This window comes from Vulpes lagopus, chromosome 3, assembly GCF_018345385.1.
Source record: "Vulpes lagopus strain Blue_001 chromosome 3, ASM1834538v1, whole genome shotgun sequence".
Classification (NCBI taxonomy): domain Eukaryota; kingdom Metazoa; phylum Chordata; class Mammalia; order Carnivora; family Canidae; genus Vulpes; species Vulpes lagopus.
In genome coordinates, this window is record NC_054826.1 from 77,548,094 (window position 1) to 77,571,763 (window position 23,670).

General features: G+C 36.8%; 1 protein-coding gene across 6 annotated transcripts in view; it reads right to left on the bottom strand.

Annotated features, from left to right (window-relative positions):
• Nucleotides 1–503: 503 nt before the first annotated feature.
• BICC1 (BicC family RNA binding protein 1) overlaps nt 504–23,670 on the bottom strand; it is a 270,715-nt gene continuing 247,548 nt past the window's right edge. For 4 of the 6 annotated variants that reach the window (XM_041747647.1, XM_041747643.1, XM_041747646.1 and 1 more), the window contains 7 exons: nt 22,786–22,951; nt 21,057–21,096; nt 20,505–20,659; nt 14,591–14,747; nt 11,481–11,641; nt 8,768–8,867; nt 504–3,498 (listed from right to left, as the gene is read on the bottom strand). In XM_041747647.1, coding sequence (XP_041603581.1) covers nt 3,368–3,498; nt 8,768–8,867; nt 11,481–11,641; nt 14,591–14,747; nt 20,505–20,659; nt 21,057–21,096; nt 22,786–22,951 — 910 coding nt within the window. In that variant the 3' untranslated portion in view covers nt 504–3,367. Of the gene's footprint in view, nt 3,499–5,961; nt 6,041–8,767; nt 8,868–11,480; nt 11,642–14,590; nt 14,748–20,504; nt 20,660–21,056; nt 21,097–22,785; nt 22,952–23,670 lie in introns of all 6 variants that reach the window. The other 2 variants (XM_041747645.1, XM_041747644.1) reach the window with 2 other exon arrangements.

Below are 23,670 nucleotides of genomic sequence, written 5' to 3' on the forward strand. Positions count from 1 at the left end.
TCTAACATAAGTTTAGTGAGGGCAAGTGTTTATGCTCCATTCACTGATATTCCTAGAACAGGGTCTGGTACATACTAAAGCCTATGTATTTATATAAAAATGAGTGAATGACTGAATAATATTGGGTTCATAGGTAATATTTCAGTTATCAAAAGAACTCTTGCACTAGAAATATTTTTAAAGAACCACTGGCACAGGTAATTCAAGTGGAAGTATTTCAGAGGCATAGTAAGTGTAAAGTTAAATTTGAGATTTAACAAATCTCAGGATTACGAATATGATATTTAATTCTATTTGAAAATGAGTTCAGATAGAAAACCTCAGCACAAGGCACAGTGCGCAGTGTGATGGCACAATGGTCAGTCTCTGAAACAGGAACTTGGGTCAAGAAGCCCAGCATAACTTCAGTAAAGAGTTCCTCTGCTGATGGATGAGGTTGTCAAAGTAGTCATACACTTGATTCCTTATAAAAGAAAGAAAGAACGAGAATAAAACCTGTGATCTTACTCTTTTGGTATATATCTACAGGTGGCCAGAGAAACAATGATTGATTACTGATCCCGAATTCACTGGCTAAAATAAAGTGACTTAGCTTCTGGTGGAAAATGAGGATGACCAACGCAAAACAATAGGTCAGACAATACAGGCACAAATCTACTGCAGAGACATCTTCCAATTCTGCTGAAAATAGCAAAAAAAAAAAAGTTTTCTTAGAAAACAAATACAGGCATAGGTTTACAGGTTTATGTACAAAGGTACAAAAAAGACACATTTCATCTAGTAAGGGCAATACAAAGGGGTTATATAAATTTATTTTTCATATAACAATTGATTAGTTTAGAAAAATTCCCATTTTCAAAGCTTAATTCCATCTCTCATTAAAAAAAGAAAAAAATCACTAAAAGGACAAACACCCCCACAAAAAATACAATCTGTATCTGTTCTCTATTTACAGATAACCGGTCACTATTAAGGCACAGATTGATTAAAAACTAACATTTATTCAAATAATCCAAATACTTTGTGCATCATATAACACTGACAACACCATATACTGTAGTGTCATATTCCCTTCATTGTATTAAGAGAAAGTGAGAAAAGTAATTTCCAGTGTTTTTATTTATTTTTAGCCACCCTATTTAATCTAGTTTACTTGGGACAGTTTTCTCCTTGGCATAGATAGTATCAAAGCCCTGTTCATAAAACCTGCATCAACTTAATAGTGTAAATTCATTCCCTCTTGCTCCTGTTGCAACTGCATGGTTGAGAAAGAGCCCTAAATGATTGTTTTTTTTTTAAATTTGTAAAGAGCTCTAAATGATTGTTTTGTTTTAAATTTGGAAAGGTCTTATTAAAGGAATAAACTTTACAGCACTGAGTGGAACAGGAAACAAACCCGAATTCTTACCCTGCACTGAATGTGTAGCATGCTGTGTTCATACAGCCATGTAACGCAGGGAGCCCAATGCGATGGTATGTGTACACCTGACATGCACACAGGAGGAGTCTGCTGTACTTGCAAAAGGAGCAATGTAGTTCTCATACCTAAGCATGTGAGATATAGTTTAGGAATGGGCATCCCCTCAGTGCTGTCATAACTGATAATAATTTTATGACAGGCCCATTATCTACGCCTTCTAGGTTACCAATATTATTTTTTAAAATGAAATGTTTTCTGTTTGCAAAATTTCTCTTCAACTCTTTTTCTTACCTTAATGGTAAGACTTAGTCATGGAAAAATGTCTGGCAAATCTTTCTGATCCCACATTTGCATGACAGTCCCCAATTGTTATGTATGCTTATGTAATGCCTTCTGCTGAGAATATGCGACAGTGGTTTATGTCCATGTAGAAAGTCTTGAATACTGAACATAAATAAGTCATTACAGTACAGGTAATTCACAACATTTCCTATGGGAAAGTTTTCCAACAAATTAATACACTTGGAAATAATATTGCTTTGAAGAAAGAGAGGCACTTAGTGATTTTCTTCATGGATTTAAAAGCCTTCATAAATCTATAATAAAATGTCCGAAAAGACCTAGGAAACAATGTTGCCTGATTTCTTGGACTTTCACAGTATAAGATAATAACAATGAATCTAGCCACTTAGAAAATAGTCCTTATTTTTTTTTTTTTTTGTCTTCCTTTGGAACTCAGCTGTTTTTATAAAACTGTCACCCTGGAAACTTAAATAAAGCCTTTCTGTTCTCAACAAACACAAGTCGACTTCAAGCCGACAGATATGGTTTTTGAAAGTCCTGTGACCATATGGAGCACAGCTAGTGTGTACATGGTAAGGATAGTAATCTATTTCTCCTCTTAATGGCAACAGTGCTGTCTTGTCAGATGATTATTTGTCTTTTTTAAATAAAGTGACAATCTAGGGCTCCAGTTATTGAATGCCGTCCACTCTCTACGATAAATCTCTAGTAGATATCAATTTAATCAGTTATGTACTGTATGCTTATAATATCTAAAAATAAAAGTTTGTTATAAATAAGTGTCCTTTAGTGGCAGTATACTAAAGAATAGCCCTTTGCCTTCAGACAACCATTAAAATTATTTTAGCAATATAGGCAGTAGCTAAATATGATGACTGCAAAGGGTTAATATTGCAAAGTCCATTTGGTCTTTCTTTGCACCTGTTATGTGAAATAGGTTCATTGCTAATTGTTTCTAGGATGTTGACATCAATGAACAGAACTGGTTGAAAACCAAGTGGAGTCACATTTCCCAGTCAGAATATTCTCCACAAAACTAATAATCCAGTACCATTTCAAATAAAAATCTGACAAAAAAGTATGACTAAATCTGATTTGTACCAATACATCAGGTGACATGAAAACTAAGAGAACGAGAGAGACAGAAAGATAATTTCCACAGGACAAGAAATTAGAAAGTGTAAAGTGCTGAAAGACCTCAATAATTATTTTAAAGAAGTACCAGAAAATTCCACTTTGATTATTTTTAAAAATCCCCAAATCCCTAAACAAAACAAAACAAACAAAAGAGCCTCTATGTTTTCTGGCATCTCAGATGTCAATTAATCCTTCATTTTAAGTAAAAAATCAGTGCATATGTTATTTAGGTAAATAAAAACAGGAAATAAAGCCCTACCCTCAAATTGCAAGTTCTGTCCGACTGCCATTTTAAAAAAAGTCATCCAAATGTGGCATTCTGTGTGATGACATAAGATCATCTTCTCTCTTTTCTTCCTTTTTGGCACAAAGTTCAGGTGTGAATAAGATGCTTTGGTCCTGATACCAGACACCCAGAGTACTGAGGACGGTGTGCAGTGAAGGCTGGTCACAGATCTTCTGTGTCCAACTTGAAAGAGTTGGCAGGTGCATGTCTGGAGGGTAGTGCTACCAGCGGCCACTGACACTAGCAATGTCTGAGTGATACTGACGGGGTAGCCTCCCACTTGCTCCGCCTTCCAGGAAAGAGGTGCGTGCACTTGGTGGTTCAAAAAGCTTTCTTCGATTTTTATTTAGTTCTAGAGAAAGAAAGAGAGAATTGTTAGAAGCTCAATGAAAAAGTTTAATAATCTACAGGACATGGCAGTAGAGCTCAGAAAATGGTGACAGAGGAGGGTTTTGGAGAGAAAGTCAAATCTGGTAGCAAAAGGAAAAGTTTTAGTTGCTGGTCAAGACATTTCTGAAATGCTAGAAAGTCTGATATTAAACGGAGTATGTTGGTAGCAAGAGAACCAAGGACAGAAAATCATTTTTATTGCAGTTTGTAGACTATCTGGGAGATAGGTCAATCTCAGAACCCTCTATACTCTGGATATACAAATTAAACAGTTTGAATGATCCCAAATGTCATTTCAGAGGCAAAGGGAGGGGGCCCATCAGAGCTGGTGAAAGGTATATGAGAGGATATATTACCAATGACACAGAAAATTATTATAGCTACTGAAGTCATCCATGTCAAACACTGCAGTCATTATATTATTATATTATTGAAATCAGACATGAAAAGAAGACTCCAAATAGAAACATGAGAATAATGGAGGAGCACGATGAAGTGTTAAACCACAGCCCAATGGCTCCAGTGATTCATGATGCCTCTGCTCCTTGAGTCAGAGTTATATGAAGAACTGTATCAGTAGGAGTTTCCTTTGAATAAAAAAATCTACTTAGTATAAATAGCAACAGTTTAGGAAATTAATATAACTAAAAACAGCTAATACTTGAATCCAAGTTTTCAGGGAAAAACTAAGATGCTTTATTTTAATTTTGAAGAAACCAGAGTCCTGAGAAAAACAGAGGTTACTTTGTCTTTTGCCAACCAGAAATTAGCCAGAAAAGTAAAAACTTAATTGTAGCATCCCACCTTGTTTATCACTATGCAACTGCCCCCTTCCCCCACCACATATATTTACAAATCCTCAAACCAAATGATGTAAGTCTTGCTAATGAACTCATACAAGTAAAAAGAATCATCACATTCTGGAAATTAGGGTTCTGAAAGCCACCAAACCCAAGTATCAAAAAATGGAATTATACAGTTGATGTGCTTAAAGTTGTCTTTTTTTTTTTTTTTTTTGGAAGGGAGTGGAGCCAGTGATCCAGCACATGCATTTGCATAGTATTCAGAGCTTTTTCAACCCCACCCACATACAATCCTCTTTCCAATTTATGGCTAATGATGGGCTCAGAACAACAGACTCAAGCTGCAGTGGGTTGGTCACGGTGGCTAAGGACAGCTATATGGCCAGATGTGCACTTATCTTCCAAGTTCTGAAAGATGAACCAACACCCTTAACTTTTCACCCTACTGTCCTCCAGAATGTAAATGTCTGCTCCATAGGGATGATACAAGAGTGGAGACCTCTACCTCTCTCTTTTGTTCACAGTTAGATCTTAGGGGAGAAGAGAAATAACAGTGATTTAGAAGGGCTTATTATAAGACAAGCACTTTACAATTTGTTTTGTCCCATTTAAGTCCTCCTTAAGGAGTAAATGATATTATCATTCTCCATTTTAGATAAGAAAATTGAGTTTTAAAAACAAAGTCCACACAGCTTTAAAATGACAGGCTGACATTCTGCCTGCCTACACAAAGGTCCGTGCCCTGGGTCCTGGGCTTCAGTGGTCCATCCATTGAGTAGAGAAGACCAACTGAGGCATCAGGAATACAAATTTGAAAAATCAGTGGTTTCAGGTATGCTAGATAACAGAGCTGTACTTCAGATTTTACCAAATTTATTTTTTTAAATAGAAAAACACAGCTTTAAAACTCTGGAGAAGCAAGGAAGAAGGTATCTGTATAAGCAAGATATATTCAGGCATAAATGGCTACCATCAAATTCCTGCAGAAACACTATAACAATGATATTCCTACTAAAAATTGAACACATGTATCTTGTTTAAAAAACAAACACAGAGATTCAGAAATCAAGACAGAATTTAATATATTTAGAGGCAACTGTAGGAGAGTTAAGAATAAATGAATCCCCTTAAGTACACAGTCTGGGAAAGTTTTATCACCTTCTAGTTAGAAGGTTGTCTTTGGCCTCCATTTTCTCATGAGAGAACCCATGAATCAGGAGAACATTCTTGTACTATAGAGAAGGAAAAGGAATGAGCGAGGTGAAACACCAGTCTTCCCTAGAACACGTAACATGTACAATTGAGCACATGAAAAAACTGGGCCACTAAAGACAAACATATTTTTAAAAAAGACATTGAAAACTTTATTCTGAAGAGTCACATCAACTAGATTTTTGAGAGAATAAAATGATCATGAAGGAATTTGTCTATTCCCTAAGATACAATTTCTGAGGTATATATTTCTAAATGTGAAACAGAGATATATATTCTAGAGATTATCAAAGATCAAGTCCTACTGAAGAGATTTTAATGTTTGTTGTTGTTGTCTTTTACATTAAAAGGCAAACTCCCTCCTGATTTTTTTCAAGAAAGCCTAAGAGATAGTTTGGGAAAATACCAACCTTTTTCTTTGAAATTCCAAGGTTCACACAATCCTGGCAGCTCTCAGGATCTTGTTGCGGGTCTGAACAGAGTCACAAACTAAAAGAATAGGTCGGGAAATGTTAGATCTACCTGAGGCCGTGATGGGAAGTCTGTCAACAGGATGCTAAAGATCCTTTTACTTTGTCCCTGTACGTTTAGTTAACTACTCACTAAGATACTCTGAGAGAAATAAAAGAATTTTTAAAAAATCAGAGATTTGAAAAAAAGACCATTTTTTCTCTCTGATCCATCTCTTCTAGAGATAAATCTCATCTCCTTCTAGGACATTAAAAGAGATATTTTCTGGACCAAGATTAAAAACAGAATAAAACCTTACACTGAAAGCACGATCCTGATCACAAATTAAAAATCTATAAAATTTTAGAAAGGAATTTTGAGCAAACTCTGTATCTAACCAAACTATGTAACCACAAGACAAACATGAGTAAAAGCTGCCCAGCTATCCTGCATCTATTCCTGGAAATGGAATGTTCTGAGACTAGAAATGGATGTCTTTGTTATCAGATGAGTTGAATTGAAAAAAGAAGCTTTTTGAGAAAGGGTTTCTCAATAAAAACTTATTCCTTGCAGAGAAAACAATTTACCAGGTTCAAACAAATACACTCAACAAAGACAAAATCATCCTTAAAATAATCAAATACTTCACACTGTGCAGATCATTCATAAAGTATCTATTCAAAGCCTCTAATTTCCTTTAAAAGCCAGAAGACCTGTGAACCCCATTGAGAGAGGTGGTCTACAGAAGTAGTATGTAACCTCAACAGAACCACACTGAGGATGATTGGAGGAAAAAAATTAGGGAAGATTCAAAACCCCTGTTTCCCATTCTTCTTCCCCCAAACCACCTGGAATACAACACAAATGTGTTCCAGAATAAAGGTCCCAATGATTCAGACAGATCTGTTTGTTGCTGAAAGAGTTTGGGTGCACAAAGAAAGAACATAATTTTCATTCTATGGTCATTGACATTCCATGAATCTCTAGTGAATAATTATCAAATTTTAGAACATACAGTTTTCTGGTATATATGTGCTGGCCCACAAGCATATGTTACACTATAGGCTTGGTGATTATGTGAGTTAATAAAAATTCAAGTGGTATATTAATTTCTTTTTTAAATTAATAAAAGAATATAGACATATGATAAAGTTAATTTGGGTCTAGGAATAGCACCTTAAGGCTGAGCTTCAGTGCAAACAAGTTGAAAATTATCCTATTAACACAGGTAGTAAAAAAAGAAAGAACAAAAGAGTATACAGCTAATAAAATTCACTGTTAAAACTGTTGGTTGTTTTCACTACTGGTTGTTTTCACCTGATGACAGAGCACATGGAAGAAGAGACCTTTACCTTACATAATCATTTATTCCAACCCACCTTCATGGTTAGGAAGCCAAAACCAAGAGAGGTTTGGAAAGTCACCCAAGGACTAATGACTTGGCAGAGGCAAAGCCCAGATCTCCTTATGTAAATACAGAGCTCTTGCTATCATACCAAGCTGATCTTATGAATGAACAAGAAAAAGCATCTCCCCTGTGGAGTTTCATTAATGCAACCATTTGGGTACACAGGACGGAAGAAGACTTCTCAAACTGATGAATGCAGAACTCCATCCATGGAGGAGTCTAACAGGCTGCTCAATGGCTGAATTTCCACCCTTATTTCAAAGCTGCTCTGCTTATATCTGCTTCGGGTCCATATCTAAGATTTCCTGAGGGGGTTGGAAGGGGGATGCAATCTCCTGCTAAAATGAAGTGGAAAACCACTGCAGTTTTCATTTTATTTGCTGATCTGATTAGTACATCTTGTTTGGAAAGAACTTGCACTGGTTGGGTGTCACTTCTGGCCTCATAAAGGCATAACCTGGAAAATCAGTGTTTTGCAAAGGCAAAATTATTTTGCCACCACACCTGACACTTCCTTCTGCTCTTGGTGTCTCTTTTTGAGAAACTGGCACACATATAACATTGACATTAGTGAACTTTATCAGAATTTCTTCAAAAAGTAACCTCATTATTTTGCCTCTCATATCTTCCCTATATTTCTCTATACACCTTTCTGAGGTACATGGTTATGTATCTACAGATTCCTTGACTCACCATCCAGCTTAAGTCCTCTTAAATGGCAGGTACTCAGGAAATACCCCAAGAGCATTTTCCAATACACAGAATATGCCACAGATGCACAAAAAAAGGTGGTCTGGGAGACAGACAACACTATTTTCTTTCATTCTGTAATCGCTCAGGATAATAATCCTTCTGTGACTCACAAATTCTATTAAAAGTTTGGGAAAAATTTAAAAGCATTAAGACAACACTGCCAGATTCCAGCTATACCAAAGATCATTCTCTTCTCTGGTTATCTCAGTTGGTATACAAGGACACATACATTTGAAACATGACAGCCAATCAAGAATAATGATTCACTAACCCAATGATCATTGCTGAACACAACCACAAAAAGGAGAAATCAACCTCTACCCCATTCTTATGTTCTGCAAAGGGCAATTTGAGCTAGATCTTTCTGAAGAGATCTGTTTTAAAGAACACTGTCAAGGCAGGTTTTCAGGCCATGCCTTGATGAAGGAGTACTAGGGATGTTTTCAGCATTTGTTAAACTGTTAGTGGAAAATACTCTAGAACCACAACCACAAGGTGCCAGCATAGTAAGCAAGTGGTTGATGGACAGAACCAGCCCCACTGGCTGAGGCCACTGGCAGAGGTTATTCAGTGTTTAATATGTGAGTATAAGCATTTATATTCACCTGAGATTGCAAGCAGCATTTTCCTCCTGGCACCAAAAGTTGTAATTCCCAGCTCCTTCAGATCCTGATCTGTGAGAGTGAGGAATGTCTGAAGATCGATCTATGGGTGAGAAAGTAATCAATAACCAATACAGTAAGTACTTATTTTCTTGCTCACTAAAAGTTCAACTCATTATTACACATATTTCCTTTACTAATTATGTCCTACTTACTCACAGACAGGAACAGTGGTGTCAGAAATCTAGGGGGACAAGGCTAAGTAATTATGGCAGTGAGATGAAACTCATGATTTCAGCATAGGACTTAGGCTAAGTCAGTTTTTTACTGCAACTGAGATGAAATATTTAGGTCCCAGCAGTGTGGTAGCCAGAGCAAAATGCAAACACAAATTCCACAGTTTTGGGGAACTGATAAAAAGAAGAATACATTACCTGTCCAGATGAGAGAAAATATTTCTTAGCTTTGGATTCTGAATTGGTTAAGTGTAGCTCTATAAAAAGAAACTGAATAATACCATAACTGGTATCTTCCACTGTGTTCTCCTAAGAATGATAGCAGAATTCCTAGACAAATTAGACCCCCCCCCCCCCCGGTCACTTGGCTCAGCCCGGAAATTATCTCCAACAGTGGCATACAAGAGGTATTTTCAGGAACAATATATTTGCCCTCTCTGGCATCAGCAACAAAGTGTGGAGGGAAGTAGCTCAAGGATCCCACCCTTCCTTTGAAGACAGCGTGTAAGAACAAAAGAACACAGGCTCTGAAGCCAGAGAGATTTGGCTTACTATTCTGCCTCTGCCATTACCAGTGGTGGATACTTAGAGTTGACAATATGGCACCTTGCAGGGCTCTGATGGGCACTGAATATGACTGGAGGATTAGGCACTGGGCTCACCAAAGCGGCAAAATAACTGGCAGCTGTGGTTATTAATTATGTATTTAGACATATCATCTGTGCAAGTGGCTGAATAAATCTTCAACTTGCTTAGAATAAACTAAATCTCACAAGGTCACTTAATAGGAAATTCTTGTAAGTCATATCTGAGTATTAGGAAATATCCTTCATGAAAGAAACAGATCCAGATTTATACTTTTCATTCAGATTATATAGAGATTGAGATTTTCTGTTTTCATTTTGAAGGTATGTCCAGATCTTAGAAAACTTTTTCACTTATCATGTCTAAAAGTATGTTTTTAGAAATTCTATTAAACAGAGATTCTCTATTTCAGGGATCCTCTCTTTTTAAAGGGCAAGAAGCTTAGAGGGCCAAATTATCTCCATTACAACTATTCAACTCTGCTATTTTAGCTTGAAAGCAGCCATAAACAACATGTAAATGAACAGGTATGGCTGTCTTTCAGTAAAGCTTTATCTAAAAAATCAGGCAGTCCTGCTGACCCCTGCTCTAGTTAATAATATTAGATAAAGGCAGCCTGGTTTCATATTATGTTTTCTTCCTTCTTCGAGTATTTAGGTAAGAAGTACCTTTAATCAATTTATTTCCGTGCTTCTTTAGGTAGCAAATAAATATAGATGAAAACAAATCCAGAATATCATTGAATAACACCTAATCTTTTACTTCAAAACCTTCTTTGTCTAGACAAGTTAAAATACTTCTGTCCTTGTACTTCTCAATCAACTACCCTTGTCTAACCACCAAAACTAAATAGGTAAATGCAATTTTTTAATGCATTGATGAGGAAAGTGTTATTCAACTCAGAAAATCCTCATTTAAATGAATACTAATTTAGATTTAGGGAAAAGAAAACAAAATCCAATACACACATGACAACCTTTTTTGGTGTTAAAAAACAAAAAAATTCACCAATTAAGCTTAATTAGTTATTGAACCATGGGTAATACATTAAATTTATGATATAAACTGCATAATAAAAATCTTAGATTCTTTATGATGTATGTGTGCTTGGGAATTACTGACTTAATCAGATGTTCTCTAACATGAACTAAGTTAAACAAGCATGAAACTTAAACCATGTCTGGATTTGAAAAATACATACATTTATTGAAATACTCTAATTTTGTTGCACTGGGTTAGCTGTGCCCTAGTAATGGGACAGCATAAGAGAAAGAATCATTTTTAGGTGTTCTTCTCTTCTGGTCAGTGTGTAATAGGCCATGGCTGATCACTATGACCCAAATCCATAGTAGTAATGTTTCAGAAGACATCTCATTTCCATCTCAGTTCAGGCAAAACCCAAACAGTAAATTAATGAATAAATTAACATAAAAAAGCATATTCTATTTTCTGGAGGAAAAGATTCGGTAACATGACAAGGATAGGGTCAAAACCCACCATAGATATTTATTTCAGATGCTGTCATTTAAGTGCTACAAATAAAGATAATACAAATTAAAGACTGAAATTATCTTAAATATAGATTTTGTTGCTGACGGAGCCGTGAATCAAAAGTTCTTGTGAATCAATACACTGATTAGGTCTTTAGCTAAGATTGGTGAAGGTGTGTTTTTGGGAACACAATATTTTATATTTCTGCTATCCTGTGTAACTAGTTGCACTAAATAAATAAGAAATGAGATAATACTTTTCTTAACAGCAAAAATAAGTTACAAGATTTTAATAAATGCTCCGTGAAAGCACAGCCACAGGTCAATGAGTGATTTCATTCTAGAAACCATCATACATGCAACCACAATGAAGATGCCTGGGATAATAAACAAATAGTGACTGACCTCTTGTTGCTGGAAGACATCTGTGTATTTGCCCAGGCCCAGTTTGCTAAAGAGCTCAGGGAGGTCAGAGCCTTTGAAAGAGCTGTTTAAGTTACAGCCATTGCTTCCTGTCAGTGAAGAAATGCAGTCCATGTAATTGCTACTGCTGAGATAGTGCTCCGCTGGAAGGCAAAGGAGAGATAGGCTTGAAGTGTAAATGCCCAGAGACAACATAGTTTAATTAAAAATTTTAATCACTTGAATATTTTAGATTTCATTGTTGGGCTGAACAGAGCAGTTGCTGCAGAAATACAGCCATTCTTTACTGAAACATTGGCTTTTCATTAATGAAACACTGGTTATTGCTTCCAGGGAGGCTCTTGCCATTAAAAAGCTACACTTGGGAGGCAGCAAGTCAGCAACAGTGCCTCTGTAGTTAATAATCATTAATCATCTTCTCCCTAAGCATTCAGAAACATTTGCTCTTTATAATTGATTTGATGTGAATTAAACGAGAAATTGGAAGAAAGATCCCTGGGATACAATAAAGGTATGCAGAGTTACTGTAAGTCTGGGCTCCTTTTGGAAAGCAGGATGGCCCTCCGAATCCACACTTGTGCTTTCCTGTGGTCAAAGGAACTATAGGATATTGCAACATGTAAAATCTCAATTCTGACAAAAATATAATTGGGCAGTCAGTTCACAAAAAAGAGCACTTCTATAATTAAGAGCAAACATGAAGCGTAAGAATGGTGCTGGAGTTTCTGAATTTAACTGATGACAGAAACAAATCTGTCTCTTGAAAAAAATTCTAAGACAGCATTGCTGAACTTGCATTGACTCTGTGGCTGATTTAGTGGGCAAAGATTTCTCCAGATTGTCTATGGTTCAGACCCAATACACACATTACTAGGTGATGGACTCGTGAGCCATGTCACGTACTTGACCAAATACTCAAACATCTTCCATAGATGCTTGGAGAACCTAGCAGAGCTCTGTAGCCATCCCTACTTCCCTGACCAACAACTGGCTCTGGTCCATGTGGGAATTCTTCCTCTTAGATCGAAGTTGCAGCTTCAGGAAGGATTCCCAGATTGATGAGGGTGGAAGATGCACACCTAGTTAATTAGATACATCTAATCTCCTTTGGTTAATGCATTCTCCAAATCTAAGAATCCTGTTCTGCACTGTTCTGTGTGCCACTAATCACCTTCTCTGGCCATTTTCATCTCCCGATTGAGAGTGTATATACTTTTTGTATCTCAAGTGGAAAAATTTCCTGTTCAAGTTTCTCTTTCTCTTAAAAACAGATGGTTTAGGGACACCTGGCTGGCTCAGTTGGTGGAGCACGTGACTCTTGATCTTGGGGTCATGAGTTCAAGATGCACAATAGGTATGGAGCCTTCCTAAGTATTTAAAAAAAATACATATGAAAAAAATAGATTTTTTATTTTTTGTGGGGAGAAAGTGTACAGAAAAAGACCCATGAGCCAACCCTGAGGACCTTCCACCACTTAAAGGTAAGGACCTAAAGTCATCAACCCAGTGAGATGCTGGTTTGAGGCTGACACAATGCAGAGTGTGAAGAGCAAACAGGAGTAACCACGGGAGTTGACAACATGAAGGTAACTGGCAGGATGACCATATTATTTACTGTCCAAATGATATATTTACTTTCTTTGAGAATAAAAGAGAGTGTTACTGAGAATCACATGGAAACAACTAGTATGACCAGAGATGTCTGTGGAAAACCAAACAGTGGTGTCTTTGAAAAGGGTTTCAAGAAAAATTACCTAAAACTGTGCTGTTGAATACAGTAACTACTGGCCAAATATAGCACTGAGCACCTGAAATGTGGGTAGTGGGAAATATATTATAAAATCTGTTCATACCATATTCTGAAGATTTGGTACAAAAAAGAATGTAAAATATCTCTTAAAAATGTCTTTATACTGATTACTTGCTTAAATGATAATATTTTACATATATTGGATTAAGCAAATACATTAGTAGAATGTTAAAAAAAACTAGATGTCTTAAAATAAAATATTCTTAGTGGTATATATTATGGCACATAATTTCCTTTATATTTTTTTTATCTTTTTATATTTTTGTCTAAGCTATTTGTAGTTTCTATATCCTCTTTTAAACTCCTTATGTTCTTAAAACATCTGACAAAAGCCAAACAACTGGGTTCCTTAATCATTGCTTTTAATTAATGAGTTCCTTTTCTTAACCTTAATCCTGAACTTCAATGCAGCTAAATTGTATAGTCGATTTCAATTATCCAGTGTTAAGTGAAGGGAAAGGAGCTAAAGACAGAAAAAGAGAGGCACAAAACAAGTTTATATTGAGCTACAGAACAGAGATCGTTTGTGATTACTATTGTCAATTCTTGTCTGCTTACCTATTTTATTTATACAGCCCAGAAAGTATGGGTGCTGTGACAGAAAAACCACTGGACTCATTCTGAGTCTCAATCACATTCATTGAAAGCCAAAACTTCTCTGCTTTAAACTCTTTTCTCTATTTATGGCAATTTGGCTATATCTTGCCAGTTTAAAAAAGTCAGATCTTACTCTTCATCTTTAGTAGCTATCCACTAGGCAGACTTATTTCTATGTTCCAAGATGCTAATGTGATCAAATCCAGCTCAACTCCTTTATATCCCTTAATTTTCCTCATCATCTGGACCTTTGCATGAGCATGACTCATCCATAATTCGTTCAACAAACATTTACTGAGTGCTACTAAGTGTCAGAACTGTTAGACATTTGGGAAGAAATAAATAAGGCACAGCCTAACAGAATGTTCAGACATGGACACAAACACAGGTAGTAAGTCCTTGCTGAATGAATAAATGTTTCCTAGCTTGTGGAGCTCAAATTCTCCACAAGGATAAAAGTATAACTTAGCAGTGAAAGCACAGACAAAATGCAGTGGAAACAGAGAACTATGCCACCTACTTAACCTGGAAAAGCAGGGAAGGCTTCACAAAGCAGGTGGCGTATAATTATACTAAATACTTGAAGGCAGGGGGTCCAGAGTTTATATTTGAGCATCACCCCAAGTCAAATAGACAAATTCCAGGCTGATTATATCTAAAAGTATGATGAAAAGTCAAAGCTCACTTGATTTATTTTGTTTACGTTTGGGACTGCCAACAGAAGCTGCAAATTCACTAGGACTCGGGGGTCCTATTCCATTTCGGTCCCTCCAGTTATCAGATTCACTTCCACTTCCCAAGTGTTCACGACTGTTGGACCTTGAGAGGGACATTGATGAGCCCTGTAAACAGTCAAAGCCAGAGGAAGACATATTTAATAAGGTAGGTTTCCTGAGACTTGAGAAGAAAAGAATCTACATTAGACCATCACCAATTACTTCTATTGTTAACCACCGCCGTTACCCACACATGCTGACTCTCAGGAAGAGTCTGTGGTACCTGTCTATATGGCCTATGTCCTCCAGCCACCAAGGACACGTGGTAATATACACAGTGAAGTCTTTCCCCTTCATTATCAGAGTGCTCAACAGAGTTCTGAGAGCCCCCAGTATAAAAGACTTGCTCCTATAAGGTTTGGAGCAGTGGATACTAAGAGTCCTCTCTATTTTGGGGAACCACAAAGCAAATATTCCATCTGGTATGGCAGAGATTCTCTTCCTTGGGCCACCTACAAAGGACACATGGGAAGAGATGTGGCTAGACCCAATGCTTTCCCAAAAACAGACCTTCCAGGCTAAGTGAGTCAGAGTGGAGAGAAGGCTGCCATCTCTTCCATGTTACCTTCATCCAAACAATGATAGGATCTTTCCAATTAATTACAAATATCTGGGAAAATTTACCTTTTTAAATCCCCCCCCCCAATAAAAATTTAAAAGATCTCAATATTTGCACTGAATTTGCATTTATTTACTCAGTCACTGGCACTTTATACTATATCTACAGTATTCAAGTCAGGATTCTTGGATTTTCAAAGTAGCATATTTGTGGGGGAATTCTAAGAGAATCTTTCCCTATTCAATAAACACTAAATCTCACAGCAGCAAAATCACGCCTTCCCTTTTTTACACTTTTTTCTTCAAGTTATCATGAAGCCATACTCCCCAGGTATTCCACTGACTCCCTGTAGCCTTGTAGGATCTTCCTCCCCTTTTCCACTCCAAATGTCACATTACCCTGGGTTTGGCCCTAGCATTCCTTCTCATCTTTCTCTATACTTTCTCATTAAGGAATCTCAGCCTCTTTCAGAGCTTAATGACAACCATGACTTCCAAACTTTTACCTTCATATTTGACTTCCCTATTGAAATTTATAATCACGGAACTGCCAATCTGACACTCTATTTTACTGTCTTGTAGTCATTTAAACTTAAGAGTGCTTGAAATTGAATTGTTGATTACCCATCCCCATCAGCTGCACCCACACACACTCCTCCCCCAGAATTCCTGTATCTCATATCCAGTTCTTCAGTCAGAGCTTCTGAGCTGTCCTTGTCCCTCCTTCCCCTACCACATCAAATCCATCAACAAATTGTATTGATGTTATTTCTAAACATATCTCAAATCTACCCACATCACTCCAGCTCCACAACTGTCACCAAGAGTCTCCTTATGAAAATTTTATTCTACTCTTGCCTCCTATGCCAATATCCATTTTCCATCAAGTACCTGGGTTGACTTTTTAAAAGCAAACTAGAACAAATGATACCTTCTGTGTAAAGTCTTATAATGCTTTTCCAGTACTTTGCGATGGGCTAAGGTGGTCCCTAACTGATCCTCTGCCTCTCTCTCTCTAACTCTCTGTCTTCAATACTCTACCACCCTACCCAACTTCTGCTCCATGAACTTACCAGCTGGTTCTGACTTCAGGATGATCATGCCAGGATGATCAAGGCCTATTACCATTTCCCTAGATCTTCACAAGGCTGGCCCTCTCTTGTCATCTAGATCTTAGCTTAAATGTCATCTGCTCATAAAAGCTTGCTATGACAACCTAATCTAAAGCAGTCTCCGTTTCATATTTATCAGGGATTTTTATTACCTAATGACTTATTTATTTTTTTTGTACCTCGTTGTACCCATCAAAAAGAAAGTCCTCTCCATGAAACCAAGAACCTGCATTCAAGCACTGTATCCCTAAAATTGTGTACAGAACACAAAAGGTGCTTAATAAATATCTGTTGAATTATTGAATCTATGAATACCTTTTCCCTACATCTATGGGATGCCCTTAGCTAACTTTTGGGAAGGAGCAGAGGGAAGGAAGGCTACTGAGATCAAAGAAATGGTGTTTTTAGTGAAAACCATCTTTAACATTGTATTTCAACCAAGATAAATCCAGTGTGGCAAAGAGAAATAAGAACATGCTCAGAACTGGCAATTAGTCAATGAGATCATTTCCCCAATAAAAATTTTAAATATGTGTATATTTAAAATTCTGCATCTAAACTCTTTTTGAGTATAAAAGTACATTCACCTAAGATCTAAGCAGACTTAATGTACACAGCTATATCAGATCTGGCTAAACATGGTGATTTCTAAAAACATCAAGTAAAATACAATCTTGTGATGTCTACCAGTTCATTATCTACTCACTAAAGTATTACAAAATACAGTTCAATTCCACTTTTGGATTTTTATGACCTTAAATCAGACAACCTTATTACTCTTAGTGGTAAGGAAATTAAAAATCATCTTTGATTCCCAATGCCTATTTTTATTTGCTTCAGAGAATATGTAGCAGAGATGGTGGCAAGCAGAAAAGGAAAATCCCAGACCTTTTGTAGTTCTGTTGATGTGACAGAAATACTGCAGGTCAAAGCAGCCTTTCATTCAACCTTTTGTGTCTCAGTATATGATCAAGGGTCATATTTTCGAGTCTTGGAGAAAACAAAAAATGTCTCCAGCTGCCTGTTTCTTATCTGAAGGATCTCTTTGAATAGGCTAATTTTTCAAAGCTGCCCTAAAACTGGAAACAACTGCTCAAGTCTAGCTTCTCAGAAATCTGAATAAAAAGCTCAAAGCATCAACTTCTTGCCTCAAGAAAGCTTCCTAGGGCAGGAAATTCCGTGTGCCTTGATCCCTGGCATACTGAGGGAGCAGCCCATGCCCATCAGAACCCACTGACTAAACATGCTTCTTTTCATGGATCAGCATTCCACTTGTCCATTTGGTTTTGTTTTGTTGGAAGAGAATAAGGGGGAAAAAGAGTATTTCTTGCCACCTTCTAATTTCAAAATATTAGTGCTATAAGCAGAGATGTGGTCAATCCTTTAATAAAAGGCTTTGAAGTTCTATTTTTCCTCAAGTCCTTCTCTATCTCACCCTATCCCCATGTCCTAACCCAAAGAAGCAATCCTCAGTGCTCAGTTTTTAATTCTTCTGAGTTATAGCAGAATAAAGGGAAAATCATACATGTGCAGATAGCAACTGCTGCATAATACTAGACCTTACTCTTGTAAAGGACCCTTCCATCCCCTTTCAATGAATTTGGGATGCATGAAGAAAAGTTCAAGTTTCTACGCAACAAGGAAAATCTAGAATAACATTACCAAAAAAAGCTTGGTTATATCTTTTCTTCAGTACTGTTGAAGGGGTCATAAATAAAAACAGGTTACATGGTAAAAGCCCATGCCCTGATCTAGCTGGTCATACCCTCCCCTCTACCTTCCAGTGAACAGGTTGCTAGATGTTACCAGGAGAGTAAAACAGGCTAGCCCATGATAGTCAAAGCAAGAAAAGTCACCAGAAGGTATTCAGACACTGAGTTGGGACCTTGCATATTCCTGCCATTTCCTTCCAGAAACTGGTCTATTCATCCTTGGACAAGTGCTAGAGCAGAAGCATCTTTTAGGTTCTGAAATAATTTCTGATCATCCTCCTAGTGTTACACCCCTTTAGAGCAGTGTTTCTAGAAAGGTATCTGCATCAGAATCATACTAAGCTTTTGTTGAAAGATGTAGGTTCTTGGTTCTTAGTTCTTGCTCCCTATCTGGTAAACGAGATCCTGGAAGAAGTATGTGCATGTCTACCAAGCTCTCCAAAGTAAATGTTGTACCAAAGTAAATGTTAAGTTACAGCAATATGGTTCTAGATCATTTACTTATCACTTTTGCTATGTATCCTCTTGGGTTAACCACGTGAAGTGTAAGAAATTTTGAAAAATAAACTCAAGTCCTTTCTGTGACACTATGGCCATGACCTCAAGTAAGACACTTAACTGATCAGGGCCTCTCTTTCCTCACTGGGAGCTTGTGGCTTCAAATAAGCTTGTGGATGAAAATGCACCATATAAATCACAAAGAAATAAATTATGTGATTTAAGATAATTGTTTCTAGATCATTATGCGTTTATACAATACTCCGAGGTATTTCTTTGGATATCAAAAAAAAAAAAATCTGGTTTGAATGTGCAGTAATACTTCCAGCAATAAGCTTTCATATACATAATCTCAACTTTCAGCCAGTGTGTGGTTTTCTTCAGGGTAAAGTTCTCCATATGAAAGAGCAGTAGCTGCTTAATATTACTGAGAATTTACCATATATCTTGTTACGTACTGGATGCTTTCTTCTAAGTCAACCACAAAACAACCCAAATTAGAAAACCGGTTCAGAGAGTAGATGTCACTCATCAAAGCTGTACATCTATCAGGGGTGGCTGTCAGACACCACAGCTCCTTCATTCGACCACTACATTATCAAAATGATCATCATTTCAACCAGTCATACTGCTGGTCTTTGAGAACACAAGTGACTTAGCATTTCTAGAGTAAAATATTTCATCTCAGAAACTACAGAAACAGATCAACGACCTAAACACTCCATTCTGCCAAAGGCAAGGATGAGTGAAACTGATGACCACAGGGGCATCAACTAAAAGCCTAAGAATTAGCACAGCAAGTTTTAAGGTCTCTGCCAACAAAAGGAAGGCTTATTTTCTTTGAGAGCTATAATGGCAGAAAGAGCAGTATGCCTCCTAGAGCCTCAAAATTTTTCATAATGTTCCTACATTCTAGCTCCTGACAGTAACTTCAGTCTTTAGATACAGTAGCAACCTGGCAGCCTATAAGTCTGACAATAAAATTCACAAGAGACTGTTCTTTTTAGTATTTTCTTTTACACTTAAAAACAATGGAAAAAAATTGCATGTTTGCTTTTGCCTTTCATCAACAGTCTAATTTATTGCAAGGAAAATTGCTGGAGAAAAGAAGGTCAATCTACAATTGCTAGTTATTAGACTAACAATTATGAAACCCTTAACCAGTATTTGTTTTTCAGCATACAGTGTTCTATTTGAACACTGTGATTCTTGGATTCATGATTTTTATCCACATTTGGGTTTGCATATTCTACCCAGTACTGTGTGTGCATGCATGTGCTCTGATTCCACCCCACCTCAGAAAAGGCTTACAGCCAAAATTTGATACTGTCAGATTGAAAAGGCCTTGCTTAGCAAGTCACGTGCAGCATGGCTGAGAAATATGGAACGCTGGATCCCTTCCGCATGCAGCAAGGATGCCAGCTTCCCAGTCTTACCCTGAGCAGTGCAGCCAACATCTGGGAAACATAAAATTTTGGAGCTCTTGTTTATGATATTTCCTGCTGTGTTCCTGGCACATCTGAACATGCTAAATTTTTTAACTCGTATCTGAAAACTTATTTTTGTTGAGTATTTGCCTCTTCCCCCCTATGGTGGGCCTGCTAGTGATACCCTTAAATAAAGGGATTCTTTATAGATTTTTATGGAATATTACATCTGTCCTTTGCTTAATTTCAACCACACTCTATCATTTGTAACACTCTCCCCCCAACAAAAACACATTTATCCAAATTTTTATCTCTTTAACAGTTGATCAACAACTTTGAGGAAAGTTACATATAGACCATAATATATTAGATTGCATTAGTTTGATTGTAATATGTTTATAGGAACAGAAATTAGAACAAATCACAATGAACTTTTCCTTATGTAAATAAAGAATGGTACCTCTCATTTTCTGAGAGAATAGACAGGAAGAATGGGTAAGGCATGACTCTACGAACCTCAAAAGTGGTTGTCATTGTGGGCTTATAGGACACATGGTTGGCCCTTCTCAGCTCCTTTATAGTTTCAGCTGGCATGGATTTAGAAAACCCCAGGCCACTCCAGGTATTTGTGGGTGTTCTGACTTCTGTCACCACTGGTTTCTTTAACATAGCTTTGGGAAACAGCATATAAAACAAATGTTTGGTATTTTTAAAGTTTTTCTTAAATAAAATATTGATGAATGTTGTTTCTTTGGTATGAATAAAGAGATTATCACCGAATATTATTTCTTAACATGAAATGCCAAAATGCCTTAAAATATATTCACAAAACACCTTATAACAAAGTAATAGTAAACTGAAAAATGCTACATTATTTCTTAATTGATCTAATGCTAATGTATTCAACAAAACACATTCATTCCCAACTAAATTTCTGCAACTTGAACCTAAATATTCTAGGTTTCTCTTTATGAAGGTCCAATTTCTCAATTCAACATAAATACTAGAAAACCTTTTATGGGTGTTCTAGAAAAAAATCAAAGTATAGATCATTAACATAGCACATACCTTTGGTTGCTAATAGCTTCTTTTGTTCATAGTCAAATGCCTGGAAATAAAACAGAAATTATGTTTATTGCCAGTCTATCCAAATGTCTTGCCAATACCCTGTAATTAGAGAACAAAGGTTTTGACTATAGCCCATGAATCTGCCTGGAACACATGCTAAACTATGCACCATAATGTGACAGTAATGTAGTATAAGTATGATAACTTTAAACATGTTTTCAAACTAATTAATTAGAATAAGTTAACTAGTTCTGACATAAAAGTGACAAGAATTAAAAATTTTCCTTCAAAAGGGAAAAAAAATCCTATTTACTGTGAGTATCTAACACACCAGGACCAATACATGCTAAAGTAGAGTGAATAACTAGTAATAGCCTAAATTTCAAAATAACACACTACTAAAATGCTTTCTGGTTATCTACTGGCCTCTTGGTTCTCCACATCCCCTTCTCACTTAAGTAAAGCATGGCCTGAAATGGGATGATGTTAAGATAACTTATTAAGCCTAATTGGCACAGTCTTTGCTTTTGAAGTGAGATAAATGTCAAATGTCTAGCTTTGATCTGTAATGACATTAAGCAATACAGTAAAATTAAACCTAGTTACTTTTTATTGTACCAGACCAGAATGCCACCATTCATTCTTCTGTTCACAGTAAGTAAGTGACTTCAGTGACAGTCAGATCTACCAGGACCAAGGTAGGTCATTTTGAAGAAAGCAGACAGAGCTACATCTCAACTCAAGCCCAGTGTTCTCAGCTCTCCAATTAGGGACTAACTGAGGCTTGATTTAAGAATGTCTCAAAGGCCTACCAAGAGGGCCAAGAACAAACTGGTGAGAGCTCTTTGATTCTTCTAGGAGGACTATACCATCATGTATAGGGTGCACATAAAATTTACAGTCTGAAACAGGGTATTTCTGAGAGTGAAAGGTGCTACAAATAAAAATTAGGCCAGAATTATATAAGTAAATGGTTGATGCAGACAAACTAGGATGTGTGATTAAGATCATGACAGTAAATCAGGAGAGCTAGATTTTTAGATAACACAGTTTGACAATGTTTTTGAAATCCTAGGTCTAGGGACACCTGGATGGCTGAGCATCTGGCTTTGGCTCAGGGTGTGATCCCAGAGTCCTGGGATCGAGTCCTGCATTGGGATCCCCAAGGGGAGCCTGCTTCTCCCTCTGCCTGTGTCTCTCATGAATAAATAAGTAAAATCTTAAAAAAAAAAAAAGAAAGAAAGAAAGAAATCCTAGGGCTAAAATCATCAGGAATATGTAGCATCTACTTTCAAAAACCTAAAGTTTTACATTAGTTATTTTGAACTATCTGAATTATACCAAATTTATATCCATTAAGTAGGTAGAAAGATATTATATTTATCCAAGACTATGTTATGAGGCAGTAATACTTAAAAATAACAGCCTTCTACATTTATCTAAACTTTAAGTAACAGAGGAATAGTATCATTTCATAAGACATAGTGACATAGACCATTTTATGCCAATTTTAATACAATACTTTAAATAATTTTTCTCACTTAAGCTAACTTCTGCTTTTCATTTTTAATGTTTATGGCAAAACCAATTCCTATATATTTAAATTTAATTTTGACTAGAGTGCAGAAGGAAAACCAAATTTCTATGCTATTGCTAAATACTCACTAATTCTCCATTCCCTAACCCTACCACCCTACATTTGGATGAGTCTCCCATTTCTCATCATTACCTGCATGTTGACATATGATGGGCGTGGGGCCAAGCGAGCTCTTTCAGAATTTTGCTGGGCGGCTGCAGCCCTCTCTGCAGCACGCTCACTTCCGGGAGCCTTCTTGTCAGCCAAAGGGCTTTCTGTGGTACTCAGTTCAGGGTCTGAGAGCAACCTGTCAGTGCTGCTGTGAAACAGTTTGGAATTTAACACTCCATGTTTATATACCAATGTACTGAACGTTTCCTATGTGCCACACTTACTACATGTTTACCACTGTCAACTATTTACATGCATTATTTCATTTAATCTTCACCACACAGCTCTGAAATAGGTAGTAGTATTATTCCCATTTTACAGATAAGGGAAGTACTTTACCCAAGTTATACCTCTGGTAAACAGTAGAACTGGAATTTTAACCCATGCAAATGACTCTAGCGCTGGAGTTGAAACTATTTCATGATACACTTTCACAAACATTATAAGCAGTATGTATGGCGTATGTCTATGGTACATATGGAATAGACATACCGTCAAGATTTCCAATTTGCATGTATTAAAGAGATAGCAATGACTCACACATATGCAGTCTAAGCAGAAACAAGTCAATCTGCAGGCATGCAGATGACCCAATTCCTGTGTGTGAAATGCACATGGTATTGCTAACAAACCTACTATGATACAGGTATCAGATAAATAAATATTTTCCAGCACCCGCTCAGGGTGCATGGATGAACATAAAAATGCCTCTTAAAAGAGAAAAAAATGATCTGAATTACAAGATTAGTAATGCCCTATACATGCACCTCAAGTTCAAATCCAATTGCATGTTAAGCTCAAGTAAAAGAGAAATAAGAAACAGTATTAGTCAAAGAGTTGATCAGATTCGTTTATTCTTTTATCATT